This window comes from Jaculus jaculus, chromosome 14 (assembly GCF_020740685.1).
Source record: "Jaculus jaculus isolate mJacJac1 chromosome 14, mJacJac1.mat.Y.cur, whole genome shotgun sequence".
NCBI lineage: Eukaryota > Metazoa > Chordata > Mammalia > Rodentia > Dipodidae > Jaculus > Jaculus jaculus.
Window position 1 is genome coordinate 14,400,498 of NC_059115.1, and position 22,928 is coordinate 14,423,425.

The 22,928-nt window shown below is 47.1% G+C and overlaps 1 protein-coding gene across 1 annotated transcript in view; it reads right to left on the reverse strand.

The window, feature by feature from the left end:
• The window catches only part of Brsk1 (BR serine/threonine kinase 1), a 61,626-nt gene extending 42,007 nt beyond the window's left edge, over window positions 1-19,619 (reverse strand). The window contains exons 1-7 of the mRNA XM_045134365.1: window positions 19,395-19,619; window positions 16,057-16,151; window positions 15,860-15,945; window positions 13,408-13,548; window positions 5,282-5,398; window positions 5,162-5,195; window positions 5,014-5,082 (exon numbers count right to left, since the gene is read on the reverse strand). Coding sequence (XP_044990300.1) covers window positions 5,014-5,082; window positions 5,162-5,195; window positions 5,282-5,398; window positions 13,408-13,548; window positions 15,860-15,945; window positions 16,057-16,151; window positions 19,395-19,524 — 672 coding nt within the window. The 5' untranslated portion in view covers window positions 19,525-19,619. The remainder of the gene's footprint in view (window positions 1-5,013; window positions 5,083-5,161; window positions 5,196-5,281; window positions 5,399-13,407; window positions 13,549-15,859; window positions 15,946-16,056; window positions 16,152-19,394) is intronic.
• Between the last annotated feature and the right edge of the window lie 3,309 nt (window positions 19,620-22,928).

The following is a 22,928-nucleotide window of genomic DNA, read 5'->3' on the forward strand; positions in this document are numbered from 1 at the left end:
CACCACCACGCCCAGCTCTTGCCTGTGCTTTGCAGTTTGGGGTAACTTCTCACTTTCATTGCATGCATGATTCTTCTCTAGTCTCTAATACAGCATGTGTGTAACTTCCTTACACCCCAGATCTACTGCGTGGAAGCTCTCACTAACTCTAGGTTTGCTGCCTGTGTAATTTCTTTAAATCCTGGGTAACCAAGAGTGTAGCTCTCTTCATTCCTCATTTCTCCTCTGAATCTCTTGGTCTGTGCTCTGATATCTGCTTTCTCATTCTCTTCCTAGAGCCTCACTGTTTGCACTCTTCTCTAAATACACGTGGCAGGCGCCATGCGAGTTCTCCCAAGTTGCCTACACTAGCTCCTAGATCCTACTTTCCACGTGCCAGAAGCTTTACTCAATCTCTCCTTAAAAGCCTCAGTTTCTCTTAACTCCACGTGCTTGTTTCTCTATTCCAGTTTCTCCCCCCCCCCCAAATACTCAATTTCTCTCTCTTTTTTCAAGGTAGGGTCTCACTCTAATCCAGGCTGACCTCGAACTCATAGCGATCCTCCTACCTCTGCCTCCTGAGTGCTGGGATTAAAGGCATGTGTCAACACACCCAGCTTTTATTTTTTAAGATTTTTTAAAAAAATTTATTTATTTATTTATTTGAGAGAGACAGACAGAGAGAGAAAAGCAGATAGAGAGAGAGAGAGAATGGGCACACCAGCCACTGCAAACAAACTCCAGATGTGTGTGTCCCCTTATGCATCTGGCTAACGTGGATCCTGGGGAATCAAGCCTCGAACTGTGGTCCTTAGGCTTCACAGGCAAGCGTATAACCGTTAAGCCATCTCTTCAGCCCATTTTTAAGATTTTTATTTTTATTTATTTACTAGAGAGAGGGGGAGAGAGAGAATGGGCACACCAGGGCCTCTAGCTACTACAGACGAACTCCAAATGCATGTGCCACCATGTGTATCTGGCTTACATGGGACCTGGAGAATCGAACCTGGGTCCTTAGATTTCACAGGCATGCGCCTTAACCGCTAAGACATCTCTCCAGCCCCACACCCAACTTTGTTTGTTTTTGTTTTTGTTTTTTCGAGGTAGGGTCTCACTCTAGCCCAGGCTGACTTGGAATTCACTATAGAGTCTCAGGGTGGCCTCAAACTCATGGTGATCCTCCTACCTCTGCCTCCCTAGTGCTGGGATTAAAGGTATGCGCCATCACACCCGGCACACCCAACTTTTTGAAAGAAATATTTATTTATGTGTATACAGAGAGAGACAGAGAGGGGAGATAGTGAGTGAGTGAGTGAAAATGGGCACATCAGGGCCTCTAGCCACTGTAAAAACACTGCAGATGCTTGCACCACTTCGTACATTTTGGCTTTATGTGGATACTGGGGAATTGAAGCTGGGTCATTACACTTTCCCAGCAAGCACCTTAACTGCTGAGCCATCTCTCTAGCCCTTCAATTTCTCTTAAATGAACCTTATAAACCATGCAGTGTTTCCATTTGAGAGCATGTTTCCTAAATGACACAATTTGTGATTTCTCCCTAAATAAACTTAATAATAATTTAACCTTTTTGAGTCTGTCTTTATCAATTATTTTTTTTCTTATATTATTTTATTTATTTGAGAGAGAGAAAGTGGCACACAGAGACAGAGAAGGAGAGCACCAGGGCCTCCATCCACTGCAAATGAATGAACTCCAGATGCATGCACCACCTTGTGCATCTGGCTTACATGGGTCCTGGGGAATTGAACCTGGGTTATTTGGCTGTGCAGGCAAACAAACGCCTTAACTGCTAAGCATCTCTCCAGCCCTCAATTCTTTGTTAAAGGTAAGACAGAACCAAAAACTTGGAGTTCATAATTTCTGGGAGACCCCATCCTGAACCCCAAAATCCTGCATCACTATTTCAGCCTTCCCAGTGCTGGGACTCAAGGTGTGCACCACCTCTTTCCATCAGCTAATACAAATATCCCATCACCAATTAAATATTCAGGAGATGGGCTGAGGAAATGGCTTAGTGGTTAAGGCATTTGCCTGCGAAGAATAGGAACCGCAGTTTGATTTCCCAGGACCCAAGTTAGCCAGATGCACAAGGGGGTACATGCATTTGGAGTTCATTTGCAGTGGCTGGGGGCTCTGGCGTGCCCAATCTCTCTTTCTATCTGACTCTTTCTCTCTCTGTAATAAATAAATAAATTAAAAATATTTTTTTAAAAGAATATTATTTAAAAAATATTCAGGAGGGCTGGAGAGATGGCTTAGCGGTTAAGCGCTTGCCTGTGAAACCTAAGGACCCCAGTTCGAGGCTCGGTTCCCCAGGTCCCACGTTAGCCAGATGCACAAGGGGGTACATGCGTCTGGAGTTCGTTTGCAGAGGCTGGAAGCCCTGGTGTGCCCATTCTATCTCTCTCTCCCTCTATCTGTCTTTCTCTCTGTGTCTGTCGCTCTCAAATAAGTAAATAAAATTAAAAAAAAAAAAAATATTCAGGAGATGGATGGCGATGTGGTTCAATGGGTTGCCTAGCATGCACAAAGCCCTGAATCTGATCCCTAGCACTTCACGAAGCCAGACATGATGTTGCATGTCTGTAATACCTGTACTTGGGAGGTAGAGACAGGAGGAACAAGGCCATCCTCAGCCACATGGTGAGGTCAGGACCAGCCTGGGCTACCTGAAACCTTGTCTCAAAAACATCCTAAAGGAGGATGGAGTAATTGGCTTAATGGTTAAGGCACTTGCCTGCGAAGCCTACGAAGCCAGGTTCCATTTCCCAGTATCTATGTAAACCAGACACATGAGGTAGCACATGTGTCTGGAGTTTGTCTGCAGTGGCTGGAGGTCCTGGCATGCCCATTTTTCATTCCCCCTGCCTCAAATAAATAAAATATGTATTTTAAAAATATCCTGAGGCTGGAGAAATGGCTCAGCAGTTAGGGTACTTGCCTGCAAAGCCTAAAGACCTGGGTTCCATTCCCCAGTGCCCACATAAAGCCAGATACACAAAGTGGCTCATCATGTAGAGTTTGTTTATAGTGGCCAGAGGCCCTGGTGTGACAATTCTCTTTCTCTCTCTCCTTGAAAACAAACTATATATAATTTATGTGTGTGTACGTGTGTGTGTGTGTGTGTGTGTGTGTGTGTGTGTGTGTGTATTTTAAATCCTAAAGGGCTGGAAAAATGCCTCAGTGGCTAAAACACTCACACAAGCATGAGTATCCAAGTTTGGAACCCCAACACCCAAAAAGCCAGACATTGGCAGGCATTTGTAATTCCAGTCATGCCTAAGGATGAGAAAGGAAGCACAGAGGGGAGAACCTGCTGGAAGTTTGGGGAAGTGAGCAGGAAGGAAGCTAGTTTGATGAAAGCATCTGTAAACAATGCGAGACCCTGCCTCAAGGGAGGTGGGAGGGAAGGACCAATGCCTGAAAGTTGCTCTCTGACCTCCACACATGTGCTGTGACACACGCACCTTAACTCACAGGCATTCATGTGCGCATAAACAGTATACACATGTGTGTATACACAAAAACCTCAAGCGGGGCTAGAGAGAGGTTCACTGGTTAAGACGCTTACCTGTAAAATCTAATGACCTGAGTTCGATTCCCAGTACTTATGTAAAGCCAGGTGCACAAAGTAGCACATGCATCTGGAGTTTATTCGCAGTGGCTAGAGGCCCTGGCAAGCCCATTCTCATTTTCTCTCTCTCTCTCTCTGTCACTCTGCTTAAAAATAAATAAATAAGTCAGGCATGGTGGCGCACGCCTTTAATCCCAGCACTTGGGAGGCAGAGGTAGGAGGATCGCTGTGAGTTTGAGGCCACCCTGAAACTACATAGTTAATTTATGTCAGCCTGGGCTAGAGTAAGAGCCTATCTTGAAAACTCAAAATAAATAAATAAATATTTAGGTCTGAAGAGATGGCTTAGCAGTGAAGGCACTTGCCTGTGAACACTAAAGACCCAGGTTCGATTCCCCAAAACCCACTCATGCCAGGTGCACAAGGTGGCTGTGTCTGGAATTCATTTGCAGTGGCTAGGAGGCCCTAGCGCACCCATTCTCTCAAATAATAATAAAAAAGATAAAAAATATAAATAAATATTAACAAAACAATCCCAGAACTGGAGAGGCAGAGGTAGGAGGGTCACTGTGAATTCCAGACCAGCCTGAGAATAGCAAGACGCTACCTAGAGGACTGGAGAGATGGCTTAGCAGTTAAGCCACTTGCCGGCAAAGCCAAAGGACCCAGGCTCAATTTCCCAGGACCCACATAAGCCAGATGCACAAGGTGGCACATGCATCTAGAGTTTGTCAGCAGTGGCTGGAAACCCTGGCATGCCTACTCTCTTTCTCTCTATCTGCTTCTTTATGTGTCAAATAAGTCGATAAAAATAAAAAATAACCAGGCGTGGTGGTGCACACCTTTAATCCCAGCATTTGGGAGGCAGAGGTAGGGGGATTACTGTGAGTTCGAAACCACCCTGAGACTGCATAGTGAATTCCAGGTCAGCCTGGACTAGAGTGAAACCCTACCTCAAAAAAAAAAAAAAAAAAAAAAAGGGCTGGAGAGATGCTTAGCGGTTCAGCGCTTGCCTGTGAAGCCTAAGGACCCCGGTTCGAGGCTCAGTTCCCCAGGACCCACGTTAGCCAGATGCACAAGGGGGCACACGCATCTGGAGTTCGTTTGCAGAGGCTGCAGGCCCTGGCGCGCCCATTCTCTCTCTCTCGCTAACTGCTTCTTTCTCTCTCTGTCACTCTCAAATAAATAAATAAAAATACACAAAATATTAAAAAATAAAAATAAAAATAAAAAAAAAGAGTACTAAGTGAATTCCAGGTTAGCCTCAGCTAGAGTGAGGACTTACCTCAAAAACAAAACAAAACAAAAAATCCTAAACTTTTGAGACATGACTAAACTTTTGAGACATGACCCTTGAAGTGAGGATGAATTTCAGGTTCTGTGATTCGTGGACAAGGCTGCTCTAGATGCAGGGTAGGAGCAGTGCGGGCTACCTTACCACAAGCAAGGCGAACAGGATGACTCCACAGCTCCACATGTCCGCCCGCCGGCCGTCGTACTTTTCACCCTAGAAAGAAGGGCACATTGAAACTGCGTCTCTACCCTTTACATCCTCTCCTGTCATCTTCTCCCTGTCTCTCACTTACTTTGATCACCTCTGGACACGCATAATGGGGGGACCTGGGGGAGAGAGAGACAGAGAGATGTGAGCCTCTAGCCAGCTTCTGACCCTTCCTCAGGCTTGGAGGCTCAGGCCCTCCACTCACCCACAGCTGGTCTCCAGGAGGCTGTCCCCCACCTGCAGGGATGCCATGCCGAAGTCTGCAATGCGGATGTTGTTTTTCTCATCCAATAACAGGTTCTCAGGTTTCAGGTCTCTGTGGCTGAGATAAGCAGGTGGAGTTCAACTTCTGCAGCCCTCAGGGAAGTCCAGCCCCATGCATTAGCTCTCAGTGTGGAATTCTTTAATGCGTCTAACGTCTTTTCTCTTTTCCTTCCTTTTTCCCCTTCCTTCTTTTTTTTTTTTTTTTTTTTTTTTTGGTTTTTCAAGGTAGGGGCTCACTCTAGCCCAGGCCGACCTGGAATTCACTCTGTATTTTCAGGGTGGCCTCGAACTCATGGCGATCGTCCTACCCTGCCTCCTGAGTGCTGGGATTAAAGGAGTGCACCACCACACCCGGCCCTTCTTCCTTTCTTGCTTTTGTGGTTGCTGTTGTTTTGGTTTTGGTTTTCTGAGGTAAGGTCTCGCTGTAGCCCGGCTGACCCTGGAATTCACTATGTAGTCTCAGCCTGGCCTCGAACTCACCATCCTCTGAGTGCTGGGATTAAAGGTGTGTGCCACCATGCCTGGCTGACCTGGATTTTTTTTTTCCGAGGTTAGAATCTCACTCTGGTCCAGGCTACCCTGAAATTAACTATGTAGTCTCAGGGTGACCTGGTCTCGAACTCTCGATGATCCTCCTACGTCTGCTTCCCGAGTGATGGGATTAAAGGCGTGTGCCACCACACTCAGCTGGAAATTTTTTTCCACTTTATTTTATTTATTTGAGAGAGAGAGAGAAAAAAAAAATGCAGACAGAGAGAGAGAGATGGAGAGAATGGGTGCCCCAGGATCTTCAGCCATTGCAAACTAACTCTAGACACATGTGCCACCTTGTGTACCTGGCTTACATGGGTCCTGAGGAATCGAACATGGGTCCTTTAGCTTTGCAGGCAAGCACCTAAACTGCCAAGCCAACTCTCCAGCCATGACCTGGAATTTTTATTATGGGTCAGAAAGATTTCCCAGTGGTTAAGGTGCTTGCTTACAAATCCTGAAAGCCCCAGTTCGATTCCCCAGTACACACATAACCAGAGGCACCCAGTGGCCCATGCATCTGGAGTTCAATTGCAGCACCAAGTGGATCTGGTGTGCCCATTCTCTCTCTCTTTGCAAATAAATAAGTAATATTTTAAAAATATATTTTTATTAGGCAGGGGTGGTGGCATACACTTTTAATCCCAGCACTCAGGAGGCAGAGGTAGGAGTACCATCATGAATTCAAGGCCAGCCTGGGACTACAGAGTGAGTTCCAGGTCAGCCTGAGCTAGAGTGAGACCCTACCCTGAAAAAACAAAAGAACAAAAAATTATTTATTATTGATTTGCAATCTAAAAGGCAGAGAGTGAGAGAGCAAGCTAGTTCTCTAGGACCTCTTGCCACTGCAAACAAAGTATGTGCTGTTTTGCACATCTGATTTTATATGGGTACTGGGGAACTAATCCTGGGGTTTCAGGCTTTGTAAGCAAGTACTTTTAACTGTTGAGCCATCTCTACAGCCCTTAAAAATATTTTTATTTATTTTTTGAGAGAAGAGAGACAGAGAGAAAGAGGCATACAGAGAGAGGAAGAGAGTGAGAATGGGCACACCAGGGCCACCAGCCACTGCAAACAAACTCCAGATGCACGTGCCATTTTGTGCATCTGGATTTTGGTGGGTACTGGGGAATCAAACTCAGTACAGCAGGCTTTGCAAAAAAGCATCTTTTAACTGCTGAACCATCTCTCTTGCCCTTCCACAAACTATTAATTTGGTAAATCTTACCTCACCTATGCCTCTAGATCCTCCCCAACCCTGGAGCTATTTTGTATGTAGGCAATCCCAGATATTATATCATAATCATCATCATTATGATTATTGTTGCATTTGTTATTTCTTAAGGATGGCTCATATCTTTTATTATAATTATGTTAAACTATTTTTGGTTTGTTTTCAAGGTAGGGTCTCACTCTAGTCTAGGTTGGCTTGAAACTCATTCTGTAGTCCCAGACTAGCCTCAGGCACACAGCAATCCTGTCTCTGCTTCCTGAGTGCTAGGATTAAAGGCATGAGCCACAATGCCCAGCTATTTTTTAAACATTTTAAAAATTTATTTATTTGCGAGAGTGAAAGATAAAAAGGTAGACAGAAAGAGAGAGAGAAAGAATGGGTGCGCCAGGGCCTCCAGCCACTGCAAATGAACTCCTGATGCATGCTGTGCCACCAAGTGCTTCTGGCTTACATGGATCCTGAAGAATTTAACCTGGGTCCTTAGGCTTTGCAAGCAAAAGCCTTAACCACTATGCCATCTTTCCAGCGCTATTTTTGTTTGTTTTTGAGGCAGGTTCTCCCTTCTGTAGCCTAGGCTAACCCGGAAGTCATTCTGGCTGCTCAGTAAGGTCTCAAACTCACAGCGATCCTCCTGCCTCAGCCTCCTGATTTGCTGGGATTATAGGCATAAACCACCATACCCAACTTCAGATGTTGTATTCTTTGTTTAAAATTTTTAAACATTGAACTGGGTATGGTGGCCTTAATCCCAGCACTTGGGAGGCAGAGGTGGGAGGATCACTGTGAGTTTGAGGCCACCCTGAGACTACATAGGGAATTTCAGGTCAGCCTGAGATAGAGTGAGACTCTACTTAGAAAAAAAAAATTTTTTAATTTGATTTCAGAGAGAGAGAATGGACATGCCAGAGCCTTCAGCTTTTGCAAATGAAATCCAGAAGCCTGTTCCACCTTGTGCAATGACTTACGTGGGTCCTAGGTAATCGAACCTGGGTCCTTTGGCTTTATTGGCAAGCGCCTTAACCACTAAGCCATCCCTCCAGCCCTGGATATTGTATTCTTTTATCCACAAATATTTGAATAGACACCAAATGAAACAATGAGGTAAGTAGGGTTATATTGTGCTGGTTCTTAGAATTTCAAAACACAGCGAGGGGCTGGGGAGAAGGCTCAGTGAGTAAAATGCTTGCTGCATAAACACAGGGACCTGAGTTCAGATCCCAGCCCCCATGGAAAGCGAGACACATGAGCTTTTGTAATCCCAGTTTGCCCTCAGCGAGATGCAAGTCAGAAACAGGAAAATCAAAGCTGGGCGTGGTGGCATATGCCTTTAATCCCAGCACTCAGGAGGCAAAAGTAGGAGAACTGATGTGAGTTCAAGGCCACCCTAAGAGTTCTAGGTCAGCCTGGGCTACAGTGAAACTCTACCTCAAGAAAAAAATAAAAAAAGAAAAGAAGCAGGAATATCTGTGGAAGCTGGTGGGCCGACTAGTGAACAGGAGAACCCTTCCTGCCTCAAACAAGATGAAAGGCAGCCAGGCGTAGTGGTATATATTTTAATCCCAGAACTCCAGAGGCTGAGGTAGAAGGATCACTGTGAGTTTGAGGCCAGCCTTAAGCTACACAGTGAATTCCAATAATAATAATAATAATAATTAATTACTGAAAACCTACAACAGGGGTAGTCGTGAGCCCTAGGGGTATAATGTCTGCTGCTGTCTGGTTAAATGTATATGCTATGCTCACCAAACTGCCCAGTAAGCACTTCTCTTCATGTTCATACCTATATATTAATGCTACTCTCACTTTTGGTAGAGAACTTTCTCTTTTCCAATGGCAGTGACCTTGGAATGATTCAAAGGCATCATGGTGCTGAGAAGAAGTAACAGAGGACTGCTCAGTACTGAAACATCTCTATCACACCTTCCAAGGCTCAGGGCCCATTCCAGAAGAGGTGGCAGAAAGAATGTAAGAGCCAAAGGAAGGGTAGGACTCCTTACAACATGCTCCTCCAGACACAAAGTGGCCTGGATATCCATGACCTCACAGTGCCTGACACTACCTACACAAGACCATCATAATAGGAGGAAAAGATCATGACATCAAAATGAAAGAGAGACTGATTGAGATGGGGAGGGGATATGATGGAGAACGGAGTTTCAAAAGGGAGAGTGGGGGAATTACAATGGGATATTGTTTCCAATCATGGAAGTTGTCAATATAAAAAAAAAGGCAAGGGTTGACATTAGAGGTTGGGTCCCCTGATTGCTGTATACAACTCATAATACAAGCAGGCCTGTACTCACACAGAGCACACACACATGCATACTGAAAACAGGCAGCCAGATGTGGTGGCTCATGCATGTAATTTCAGCACTCTAGAGGCTGAGGCAGAAAGATTGCTCTGAGTTTCAGGCCAGTCTGAGCTACACTGTGATTCCCTGTCTCATTTCTATCCTCCTCAAAAAGAAATATTAAACTCTTTTTTTTTTTCAAATTTTATTAACATCTTTCATGATTTTAAAAAATATCCCATGGTAATCCCCCCCACTTTCCCCTTTGAAACTCCATTCTCCATCATATCCCCTTCCCATCTCAATCAGTTTCTCTTTTATTTTGATGTCAGGATCTTTTCCTCCTCTTATGATGGTCTTGTGTAGGTAGTGTCAGGCACTGTGAGGTCATGGATATCCAGACCATTTATTAAACTATCTTCATACTGAGTAATAAAAAATATTGCTGCCACCCAAGCTGATCCTTTGGTTCCCCACTCTCCACTCTTGGACCACACTCTTCACTATTTAGGGGCGAATGTCTGGAGGGCCTGTAAGACTTTGCAGTTTCTATTTAGTGTGGTCAGTAACTGGGTCATACTGATTGTTAAATGTTTTGAATATCGCCCCCTAGAGGCCTGAGTCTCCAATACCAGGGCTTAACACCAGTCAGGTTAATATGCAGGTGTCGAAAATAACGTTTTTTTGACTTGGGTATGTGTATGTGTGTGATATGCACACGTATGTGTCCCTGCCGTCATCACACGCGTGTGCCTGCAGTAGCATGGAGCAGAATGTCGGGTTCCCATTCTATAGCTCTTTAGCACCCCCTTTTTTGTTGTTGTTATTGTTGTTTCGAGGTAGGGTCTCCCTCTAATGAAGGCTGACCTGGAACTCACTATGTTGTCTCAGGGTGACCTTAAACTCGGTGATCTTCCTACCTCTGCCTCCAGAGTGTTGGGATTAAATGTTTGCACCACTACGCCCGGCTGTTTCTGTTCTGTGTTTTTTTTTTTTTTTTTTTTCCCTCCAAGGCAAGGGTTCACCTGAAACTATGTAGCCCAGGACTGGCCTCAAACTCCTGGTAATCATTGTGCACCACCCCATCTGGCTTAACCCTTTCTTACTTGAGCAGAGTCTCTTACATATCCCAGAGGGCTCGCTCTTACTCTTTATTTAATCTTTGTGTGTGTGTGTGTGTGTGTGTGTGTGTGTGTGTTTTAGGTTTTTCGAGGCAGGGTCTCACTCTAGTCCAGGCTGACCTGCAATTCACTATGTAGTCTCAGGGTGGCCTCAAACTCACAGGGAACCTTCACCTCTGACTCGAGTGCTGGGATTAAAGGCATGCGCCACCATGCCCAGCTAGAGCCGGAAATCTCTTACAGATCCCAGAGCTTGCCATATGTTTCAATTACTCCAGTTGATTTCCGGTCTCTGCTCACCTACAAGACTGGGGTTACAGATTTGTGTAGCCATGCGCAGCTGTTTAGGTGGGATCTGAGGACTTGAAGTGGGCAGTCTCAGGCTCCCTCAGGACCTCCTCTTATTTGTATAGGAAGCACACAACCACTCAGCCATTTCTCCAGGGCCAATTAATTAATTAATTTGAGGTAGGGTCTCACTCTAGATCAGGCTGACCTGGAATTCACTATATAGTCTCAGGGTGGCCTCGAACTCCTGCCAGTGATCCCCTTACCTCTGCCTCCTGAGTGCTAGGATTAAAGGTGTGTGCCACCTGACTTTTGGTTGTTTTCCGTTTTTCGAGGTAGGGTCTCACTCTAGCCAGGCTGACCTGAAACTCATTCTATAGTCTCAGTGGCTGGGGTCAAAGGGCATGTACCACCACACCAGGCTTATCATTTATTTATTTATTCATTCATTAATTCTCAGGTAGGGACCTGGAATTCACTATGTAGTGTCAGACTGGCCTCGAACTCATGGCAATCCTCTCGAGGGCTGGGATTAAAGGCATGCACCACCATGCCCAGCATTTATTTATTATTTTTCAAGGTAGGGTCTTGCCTAGCCCAGACTGACCTAAAATTCACTATACAGTCTCAGGGTGGCCTCGAACTCACAGTGACCCTACATCTGCCTCCCAACTGGTGTGATTAAATGGGTGCACCAACATTATTGATTTTAATTTTAATATTTTTATTTTATTTTTTTAAAGTATGTCATTCTTTTTTAAAATTTTTTTGTTCATTCTTATTTATTTGAGAGTGAGAGAGAGAGAGAGAGAGAGAATGGGCACGCCAGGGCTTCCAGCCACTAGCCTCCGTCCGGGGTCCTTAGGCTTCACAGGCAAGTGCTTAACCCAGAGTATAGTCTTGGCTGGACCAGAACTCAGTGTGTGGACATAGACAAGGCCCAAGAACTCCTGATGTTGCTCCGCCTGTTTCTGCCTCCTACACACTAGTTACAGGCATGTACCTGCAGACCCAGCAAAGTGCAGCATACTGAGCATCACTCAGTAAGAAAAAGATCTCGTCACACAGACTTCCTACGCCCGACACAAGAGTTCCAGAGCTGGGTGTGGTGACTCACCTTTGTGACCCTAGCATTCGGGGGGCGAAGCCAGCCTGGACTACAGTGTGAGTTCCAGGTCACCCTGGGCCAGAGTGAGACCCTGACACAAAACAAAATAACAAACACAAACACCAGGAGCTGATTCATGGCTTAGCAGTTAAGGGGTATGTTTGCAAAGCTTAAGGACCCAGGTTTGATTCCCCAGAACCCACATAAGCCAGATACACATGGTGATGTATGCATCCAGAGTTTGTTTGCAGTGGCTACAGGCCCCCTGGTGTGCCCATTCTCTCTCTCCTTCTCTAATAAATAAATACATTTAATTTTAAAAACCATACAACTTTTAAAAGAAAGCATGAAGAGAAAAATCTTCGTAAAAAAATAAATAAATGAAACAGCCAGGCATGGTGGCGCATGCCTTTAATCCCTGCCTTCAGGAGGCAGAGGTAGAAGGATTGTCATAAGTTCAAGGCCACCCTGAGACTACATAGTGAATTCCAGGACAGCCTGGGCTAGAGTGAGATCCTACCTCGAAAAACCAAAATTAAATAAATAACTAATAAAAATAAAAAATCTGGGCTGGAGAGATGGCTTAGCGGTTAAGCGCTTGCCTATGAAGCCTGAGGACCCTGGTTCGAGGCTTGATGCCCCAGGACCCATGTTAGCCAGATGCACAAGGGGGCGCATGCGCATGCATCTGGAGTTCGTTTGCAGTGGCTGGAGGTCCTGGCACGCCCATTCTCTCTGTCTATCTCTTTCTTTCTCTCTGTTGCTCTCAAATAGTAAATAAAAATAAAAAAAATTTTTTTAAAAAGTGTAGTTGGGCACAATGTTGCATGATCAAAATTTAAAAAGAATAATTAAGTACAATGTTGCATGCCTATGTTCCTACCACTGCCAAGGCTGAAGCAGGAAGATCTAAAGTTCAAGGCCTGGGGAGAGGAAGATGGCTCAGCAAGTAAAGGCTCTTGCCGGCAAAGCCTGTCAGCCTGGGTTCAAGTCCTAAGCCACCCATGTAAGCAGGATGTAAAAAGTGGGGCAAGTATCTGGTATTCCTTTGTGGCAGCAACAGGTCTTGGCACACACACAACCCCCACTATGTGGAAAGAGAAGAAAGGAAGAGAGAGAGAGAAGGAAGGAGGGAAGGAAAGAAAGAAAGGGCTGTTGATGTGTCAGCGTAGTATATGCAAGGGCCTGGATTCAATTTCCAATACCACAAAAAAAAAAAGGAAAATGAAAAGATTCTAAAATTAAATTACACAGCAGTCACGCACAAGATTGCAAACATCCTTAAAACCACGGAATTGTATATATGTGTGTATTTTTTTTTAAAGAGGGTGAATTGTTTGTTGAGTTATACCCCAATAATTTAAAAAAAAAAAAAAGGACAAAATACTCATTTGAGGGTTGACCACACAGGCTTTTGCTCAGACTTGTATGTGCCCACTGGGACCTGCCTCCTGGGCTATCCTCAGCCACCGCCCTCTCCGGCTGCCCCCTCACCAGATGGAGTAGCTATGGCAGAAGTCCAGTGCTGACACGATCTGTCGGAAAAACTTTCGGGCCTCTTTGGGTGTCAGTCTCCCCTTCTTTACCAGGTAGTCGAAGAGCTCACCTCCAGAGACGTGCTCCAAAACCAGGTACCTGAAGGGTACAGAGGGGGCAGAGGGCTGGAAGGGACATGTGAAGGACCAAGGGCCTGGTCTCCCTCGTCCATTGGCCCTACAGGTAATGAACCCCAATTCCCATGAATCTCTGAAAGGCAGAAACTCCAATTCCAACCAGTCCCTGGGACAGTGACTCCAATTCCCTTGAGCCTCTAGGAGGAAGCAACTCCCACTTTTTCACCCTTTTCTAGGAAACCCGAACTCAATTTTTATTTACTTATTTTACTTATTTTGGGTTTTTGAGGTAGGCTCTCACTCTAGCTCAGTCTGACCTGGAATTCACTATGTAGTCTCAGGGTCAGGGTGACCTCGAACTCATGGAGATTCTCCTACCTCTGCCTCCAGAGTACTGGAATTAACGGTGTGTGCCACCACACCTGGATAAACTCAATTTTCTTTTTCTTCAAATATTTTACTTTAAAGCTTTTTTAAGATATATATTTTTTTCTGTTTAAATTTTTTTTTAATTAGCAACTTCCATGATTGTAAACAACATCCCATGGTAATTCCCTCCCTCCCTTTACTTCCATTCTCCATCATATCCCCTCCCCCTCTCAATCAGTCTCTCTTTTATTTTTTTGTCATGATGTTTTCCTCCTGTTATGAAGGTCTTGTGTACGTAGTGTCAGGCACTGTGAGGTCATGGATATCCAGGCCATTTTGTGTTTGGAGGAGCACGTTGTAAGGAGTCCTTCCCTTCCTTTGGCTCTTACATTTTTTCTGCCACCTCTTCCGCAATGGACCCTGAGCCTTGGATGGTGTGACAGAGATACTGCAGTGCACTTTAAAGCTTTTTATTAAAACAAAAAGTTTTAAATTTATTTACTTATTTTTATTTGACACAGGGTGGAGGGAAGAAAGAGAGACAGTGAGAGAGAGACAGATTGCGTGAGTCAGGGCTTCTAGCCACCGCAAACAAACAGCAGACGCATGTGCCTCCCAGTGCATCTGGCTTATGTGGGCCCTGGGGAATCAAACCTGGGTTCTTTGGCTTACATAGGTAAGTGCCTTAAGCGTTAAGCCATCTCTCCAGGCCCTATACTCAATTTCAAGTCAACTTCAGGGAGATTAAATACTAGTTTCAGCAGAGAAGGCAACTCCATTGACAGGTCTAAAACCACAATTCCCATAGAATCCTGGAAAATAAAGACCCTATTCCTATTAGCCTCTGAAACCCCAAATCTCTAATTCCTACAAGCTTTTGAAGAAACCCAAAAACTGAAATTTTCATTCATTCTTGAGCAGTCATGACTGCACGGTGCACCAAAAGGAAACTACAATTTCCAACATCTCCCAGAGGTTGGTTTTTTTTTCCTTTTTTTAAAAAAAGCTCCCAGCTCCCATAGGCCTCTGGGATACAGTCCCAGTTCCATCAGCTCCTGAACTCTACAGGTTCCAAATCCCATCAGGCTGTGAAAGAACAAACTAATTTTCATCAGCTCCCAGGAAACAAAAACTCATTTTTTTTTTTTTTAGGGGGGTGGTGGCACATGCCTCGGGAGGCAGAGTGGATCCCAGTGAGTTCAAGGCCTGCCTGAGACTACATAGAGAATTCCAGGTCAGCCAGGACTAGAGTGAGACTCTATCTCAGAAAAAAACAAAACTCAATTTATTAACTGTTGGCCAGCGGAGATCCCTGTGTGAAGCATAAACTCCCATGGGCCCTCACTAAACACTGATGGTGGAGTGGGAGGGGGAACTCTACAGTGACCTCTCCCTGCCTCCAAACCTGGGAAAGCCTTGAGACTACAACTCCCATGAGCACTTGGGATTGGACCCAGCTTCTTGCCTAGGGGAGGAACCTGTGAGCTCAGGAAGCCTGTCCTCTCTTCTACTGCCCCGTCCAGCTGTCCTTGGGCCACCAGAGTCTGAACAGAGTCATTCTCTGAGGCCCAGACGATTGAAGCCCACCCCCCTACCTTTCTGCGGGGAAATGGACTTCGCGATGTTGACATAGAACTCCAAAGGAGGACCACTGTTGGGGTGTCTAGATGGCATCTGGAGTGATGTGATGGGGAGGAGAGTGGGAACGTTTGGGCTTTGCTTGGCTAATGCTACCTCTAACAAAGGACTGATGTCCTGTTGCTACTACCACCTGGCCCTGGTAAGTATGAGAAGGATGAAGGCTCTGTGGGCAGTGGGGTATCCCATAGGGAATGGACTGGGTCTTTAGTGGCCCAGCCTGAAAGCTCAAGTTTAGCCACACAAGACCCCGTTTCTGCCACAGTCTCACCCTAGTGGTATGGGGTGGGGGGGAAGATGGGGGCTGGGTGTCTATAAATACCTACAAATATTTCTTGTTCTCGTAGACGTCGTGGAGCTTGAGGACGTGGGGGTGTTCAATGAGCTTCAGGATGGCGATCTCCCGCTCCACCTGGGGGAGGGGGGAGACAGAGGGCTAGAGGACAGCCTGACCTCCCTAGCTGCCCCTCAATCCCCAAAAGATCCTCCTGCTACGCACAGATACACACGTACGTGAACGCACCTTCATTAGCACCGACTCGGACAACTTCTCCCGGTTCACGATCTTGACAGCAACCTTCTGTCCAGTGATGCAGTGGACCCCAAGTTTAACCAGCCCTGGGGAGAGGTTGAAGATGCAAGGTGTTCTTCTGGAGCCCTCCCCAGCTCCACAAATCTGGTGTCCCCCCCCCCCCCGCTTTGGCTCCTATTTTGCTCCTCCTTCCTGAATCCCCCTGACCCAAAATGATGACAGACAACTGTAATCTTCACAATACCCAATCACTTCCACTCAGTGATGCCCACTTCCATGCCTTCTGTTTGTTCACTCTCTGCTTACCCACTCTGGGCTCACTCTGACTTTCTGCCCCCCTGCTATGTCTGCCCAAGTTCATTTGTTCCACACCTACCTACCTTCCTTCTTTCCTTTCTTCTCCCCCCTCCCTTCCCCCCAGGGTGGCCTCGAATTCATGGTCATCCTCCTACCTCTGCCTCATGCCTGGCCTTATGTTCCATATTTTCTTTTTCCACTGTCTCTATAGTTTATGGCCTCCTCATCTGCCTACTTCAAACCTCTCTTGTTCTCTCTACCAAACCATCACACCCTTGAATTCTGTGCCTTTCAGATTTTGGAGGTCTCACAACTTCATAAAGAATATACTCTCTTGGCTGGTCATGGTGGCACACACATTTATTCCCAGCACTCCAGAGGCAGAAGTAGGAGGATCACCATGAGTTCAAGGCCACCCTGACACTACATAGTGGATTCCAGGTCAGCCTGGGCTAGAGAGAGACCTTACCTCAAAAAAAAAAAAAAAAAAAAAAAAAAAAAAAGAAGAAGAAGAATGAACTCTCTGGCTGGAAAAATGGCTTAGTGGTTAGTAGTTAAGGAGTTTGCCTGCAAAGTCTAATGACCTGAGTTTTCCCAGATCCTATGTAAAGCCAGATGTACAAAGTGACACATACATCTGGAGTTGGTATTCAGCTGCTAGAGGCCATGGTGAGCCTATTCTGTCTGTATCCTCTCTCTCTCTCTCTGCTTGCAAATAAATAAATTAATATTTTAAGAAATAATATACTCTCGCTGGGTGTGATGGTGCACACCTTTAATCCCAGCACTCGGGAGGCTTACGTAGGAGGATTGCCATGAGTTTGAGGCCACCCTGAGACTACAGAGTGATTACCAGGTGAGCCTGAGCTACAGTGAGACCCTACCTTGAAAAAGCAAAAATAATAATAATAATATACTCTCATAGCTGGATTTAGTGGTACACCCCTTTAACCCCAGCATTATCCCAAGGAGCTGGAGAGATGGCTTAGAAGTTAAGTTGTTTGCCTGTGAAGCTAAGAACCCTGGTTCAATTCCCCAGGACCCATGTAAATCAGATGCACAAGGGGACACATGCGTCTGGAGTTCATTTACAGTGGCTGAAGGCCCTAGTGCGCCCATTCTCTCTCACACTCTGTCTCTGTCTCTGTCTCTCTCTCTCTCGAATGAATAAATAAAAATAAAAAACCAAGATCTTGCATATTTTTTTCTACCTCTAACACCACCCATGCTTCCTCTACTTCAAAATCCCAACTCTTCAATTTCTCTCTCTTTTTTTCTTTTCTTTCTTTCTTTCTTTTTTTTTTTTTTTGATTTTCCGTTTTTCAAGGCACTACCCCTGGCTGACCTGGAATTCACTAAGTAGTCTCAGGCTGGCTTCAAACTTATGATGATCCTCCTACCTCTGTCTCCCAAGTGCTGGTATTAAAGGTGTTCGCTACCACAACCGGCTAGAATGCTTTTTAAACAAACAAACAAAAGATTGCTCAGTGGTTAAAGGCACTTGCTTGCAAAGCCTGATGGCCTGGGTTCAATTCCTCAGTGCCCACATAAAAGGCAGATGCACAAAGTGGCCAATGCATCTGGAGTTAATTAACAGTGGCAAAAGGCCCTGGTGTTCTCTCTCTCCCTCCCCACCCCGCCTCTGTCTCAATTAAACAAATAAGTAAAAAAAGATAAATAAATAAAGTAGGGCTGGAGAGATGGCTCAGCAGTTACAGCGTTTGCCTACAAAGCCAAAGGATTCGGGTTTGACTCTTCAGGACCCACATAAGCCAGATGCATAAGGGGGCGCATGCATCTGGAGTTCGTTTGCAGTGGCTGGAGGCCCTGGCATGCCCACTCTCTCTGTCTTTCTCTCTCGGTCAAATAAATAAATAAATAAAATACATTGAAAAAATAAAATAAATAAAAAACAGCCATAGTAAAAAAAAAAAAAATTCAAATTTCAAGGGTCCTCTACCTACTGAACCCAGCCCACTCATCTTCTCAGAATCCTTAAGGAGGGACTTGAGTCCTCAGGAAAACAGATACATATCCCTCCCCCAGTGCAGGAGTGCAGACTCCAGCCCTGCCCCCCCCCCACAGCCTCAAAAGTCCAAGCCTCCTCCCGTAGCCCCAGAAGTTCAGACTCCAGTCGTCCTCCCTCAGACCTAGGAGTCCAAGCTCCTGACCCCTCCTTCCTCCTCCCACAGCTCAGGAATTCAGGTCAGCAACACTTCACACTCTAACCATGAGGCTAGGGGGTTCTGATTTCTTCCCTCCCTATCTTAGACCTGGGGGACCCAGAACCCGCAGCTTGGAACGCTGATGTTCCAGCTCTCCTGCACCCTCCATCCAGGAGGAGGTGGCCCTGGCCAGAGCAGCAATTTAACAACAGCAGGGCTTTCCAGGACCACTACTGGAAGCCAGGCTTCCTACAACCCACCTCTATCCTGCTGCCCACACCAAACAGCAGTTGACAGATGGGGCGAATGTCGTGGACCCCACACCCCATCACTCCAGCATGCTGCCCAGACAGCAGATGGCTCTCCGGGGCCAGAGGACAGGAGGGAAAGGGAAGCAGCATGCCCCCCAGAAGGGCTCACCTCCACCCCGCCTGCGGATGTACTGCAGCACCGGCCCGCCTCAGCTTCCAGAACCAGCCGGCCCCACACCCGCAACTGGCCTCCTTCCCCACTGCTTCCTGGAGCCCCTCCAACCTCTGCCCCAATGGGGTTGGAACATTTGGTCCCCAAACCTCCAAGAACCAGGGATCTTAGACCCCCCTTCTTCTTATCCCCCAGATCCAGAAGTCTCCCACCACCACCACCACCACCACCCCCAGCCCCATGGAGGCCTCTGAGTTTAAGGTCCCCAACCCCCGCCCTCCATCCTGGGCACTTGTGTGTCTGGACACCAAGTCCCTTCTGTGTGAGGGACTCAGGGGCACAGGCAGCAGGCTCCTGCCCTTTAAATACCCGCGGTCTCGCCCTCTGGCCCCTCCTGCCCCCTGCCCCCCACCGCCGGGGACCCCCTTCCAGTCCTAGGCTCACCTGTCTGTCCTTTGCCCAGAGTCTTCTCCAGCCGATAGGGGCCCACATATTGGGCGTGTTGGGGTGGGTGTGGGTGTGGGAGGTGGTAGGCGGGGGAGGCCCCGCCACCCTCCTTGGCACCAGACGACATGGTGCCCTTGGTCCCGGCCCGACCGGTCCCCCGGCCGCCCCCCCTGCGGCCGGTCGCCCCGTTCCTCCGGTGGGGGCCGGCGACAGCTCCGTCCCGGCCCCCCCGGCTGTTCCCCACCTCTCCGGGAGTCCCCAGGGGGCTAGGTTGGCCCCCCCCTCGGTCGGTGGGCCGCGGAGCTGGGGGAGGGGGGATGCCGGGGAGGGGGGGGTCAGGCCCCTGGAGTCAGCATGGCCAGGGGGGCTGCGCGGCCCCCCCCTCCCCAGCCCGTCCCTGGCCGTCCCCCCCTTCCTGCGCCTCCCCCTGCCGGGGGGAGGAGGTCTGAAGTGCGGGGCCGGCGGATGCTGCAGGCCGAGGTCCCCCCCCGCCCCCCCACGCGCCCTCTCTCCTCCGCCTCCTCCTCCTCTCCGCCTCCCCCCGCCACCTCGTCCTTTCTCTCCCGCACGCTGACATCACCATCCGGGGAACTCCGGGCCCTTCCCCAAAGTTAACCCTTTCGGAGGGGGGTGGGGGTGGAGGAGTGGCGGGGGGCGGACCCCGGAGCCCGAGGGATGGAGGAGAGGTGGGAAGATACAGGGAGGGATGCCGGAGACCGAGATGCTCGGGAGGAGAGAGGATGCCGGAGAAAGGAATGTGGGAGGAGAGAGGATGCACGGAAGGATGGCGAGAGACCCGCAGAGCCAAGCGGATGAAGGCTGATTTGGAGACAAAGAAAAGTGTGGTACAGCGAAGGAGATAGCGAGAGAGATGCAGAACAGCCGAGACAGGGCCGAGGAAAGAGAGAGACAGCGGGGAGCTGCACAGACAGGGCAAGCAAGAGAATTATGGAAAAGCAGAGAGAAGCCCGACTTGGCGGTGCACGCCTGTCATCTTAGCCCTTGGGAGGTGGAGGTAGGAGCATCTGGAATTCAAGGTCATTCTCTGTCACGTAGTTTGAGGCCAACCTAGGCTGCATGTGACCGTGTCTACAAAACAAAACAACAAACAAAACGGAAGAGTACCAAGCGTGGTGGTGCACGCCTTTAATCCCAGCATTTGGGAGGCTGAAGTAGGATGGCTGTGAGTTCAAAGCCAGACTGAGAATACAGTGAGTTCCATGTTAGCTGGGCTAGAGCAAGACCTTACTCCAACCACCCCCCTGCAAAAAAAAAAAAAAAAAAGTGAGAGAGAAAAGAGAAGGCAGAGATGGGAATTAGTAGTGAAATAGATAGAGATGACTCAGTGGTTAAGGTGTTTACCTGCAAAGCCTAAGGACCTGAGTTCAATTCACCAGTGCTCACATAAATCCAGTTGCACAAGGTGGCCCATGCACCTGGAGTTCATTTGTAGTGGCTAGAGGCCCTGGCATGCCCATTCTCTCACCCCCTCTAGCTGCCTCTTTCTCTCTCTCTCAAATAAATAAGTTAATTAAAACAGATGGATGGGGGCTGGAGAGATGGCTTAGCAGTTAAGGTGTTTGCCTGCAAAGCCAAAGGATCCCATTTTAATTCTCTAGGACCCACATAAGCCAGATGCACAAGGGGGCTCATGCATCTGGAGTTCCTTTAAAGTAGCTGGAGGGCCTGGTGCGCCCATTCTCGATCTCTCTCTCTTCCTTTCTCTCTCTCTCAAATAAATAAATAAATAAAATATCTTTAAAAAAGAATAAGAAAAACGGATGTCAGGCTAGGCATGGTGGTGCACGCCTTCAATCCCAGCACTTGGAAGGCAGAGGTAGGAGGATTGCTGTGAGTTTGTGGCCAGCCTGAGACTACATAGTGAATTCCAGGTCAACCTGGGCTAGAGCGAGACCCTACCTCAAAAAAACAAAACAAAAACAAAATGACAAAACAGAGAGATAAAGGGATAAAGAGAGGGACCGTGATGCATGGGTCCAGGGGATTCGCACAGGAGGAGAAGCTCATGCTGAGGAGAAATGGGGACAGACTGGAGGGGCTAAGGGATATAGAGGCAGAAAAGGGAATCTGGGGAGTTGCTGGCTATGCCCTGTTTTTCCCCAGGTCTCCCAAGCTCACCATTCCTGAACTACTTGGGCCAGATCTATGTCCCCATCCATATAGATACACAGCCTAGGGTGATTTTTGAATTCTTCTCCTACAGAGAAATTTCCAGAACTCCCTGAAGTGTACACACACTTTTATAGTTCTGGAAGATGAACAAGAGCCTCATGCACTCTAGGCAAGTGCTCTACCACTGAATATTCAGCGCCACATATTACTACCTTATTTAAAATTTTTTGGTGGGGTGCTAGAGAGATGGCTTAGCAGGTAAGGTGCTTGCCTACAAAGCTAAAGGATCCAGATTCGATTCCCCAGTACCAAGGTAAGCCACATGCACAAGGGGGGCACATGCATCTGGAGTTCATTTGCAGTGTCTAGAGGCCCTAGTTTGCCCGTTCTATCTCTGTCTGTCTCCTTTTTCTCTGTTTGTAATTAATATTTTTTAAATATTAAAATTTTGATTTTTATCTAAGAGGATATAAATAAATCATATGGAAACCTACTTTTTTGGACAATGGATCACTCAGGAGCTGTAGATTTTTGCTAGAAAATTTTCAGTGCCAGGGATGGGATACCTTCCAGTGAGTTGTTGGCCAGGGAGGTCCCTGATGCCCCCAAAACATTATAGGCCATTGCTGAAGCCCTTGGTTTTCTACCAGGAATAGATGATAAGACCCTATCACTGAAGACTCCACATACTTGGGCTGCAAGGCCACTGAGAAATCCTGCTGGAATTGACCTGATAACCTCCTCCATGTAGACCAGCTGACAGAAAGCTGGAAGAAGCCATTCTACATGTAGTTCAATGGGAGAGAGAGAAAACACCACTGAAGATACTCAACAGTGGACACTTCAAGCCTTATATTTGGCCAGCCAGGCCAAATGAGCCAACAGGTGCAATAGTGGCATGTCTGTCATGGTGGACACCAACTGCCCTCTAATTTGACTGGAGGCCCGCTTCATGGGAGGGAATACATCCCTGATACCGAACACTTAAAACAGGGGTAGTCGTGAGCCCTAGGGGTGTAACATCTGCTGCTGTCTGGCTAAATGTATATATTATGCTTATTAAACTGCCCAGCAAGCACTTCTCTTAATGTTCACACCCTAATATTAACACTACTCTCACTTTGGGTAGAGAATCTTCTCTTTTCAGATGGCAGTGACTTTGGGATGACTCAGAAGGCATCATGGTGCTAGAAAAAAGTGACAGAGTAGGGCTCAGCACAGAAATATCTCTATCATACCTTCCAAGGCTCAGGGTCTATTGTGAAAGAGGTGAAGGAAAGAATGTATGAGCCAAAGGAAGGGTAGGACTCCTTATAACGTGCTCCTCCAGACACAAAATGGTCTGGATATCCATGACCTCACAGTGCCTGACACTACTTACACAAGACCATCATAATA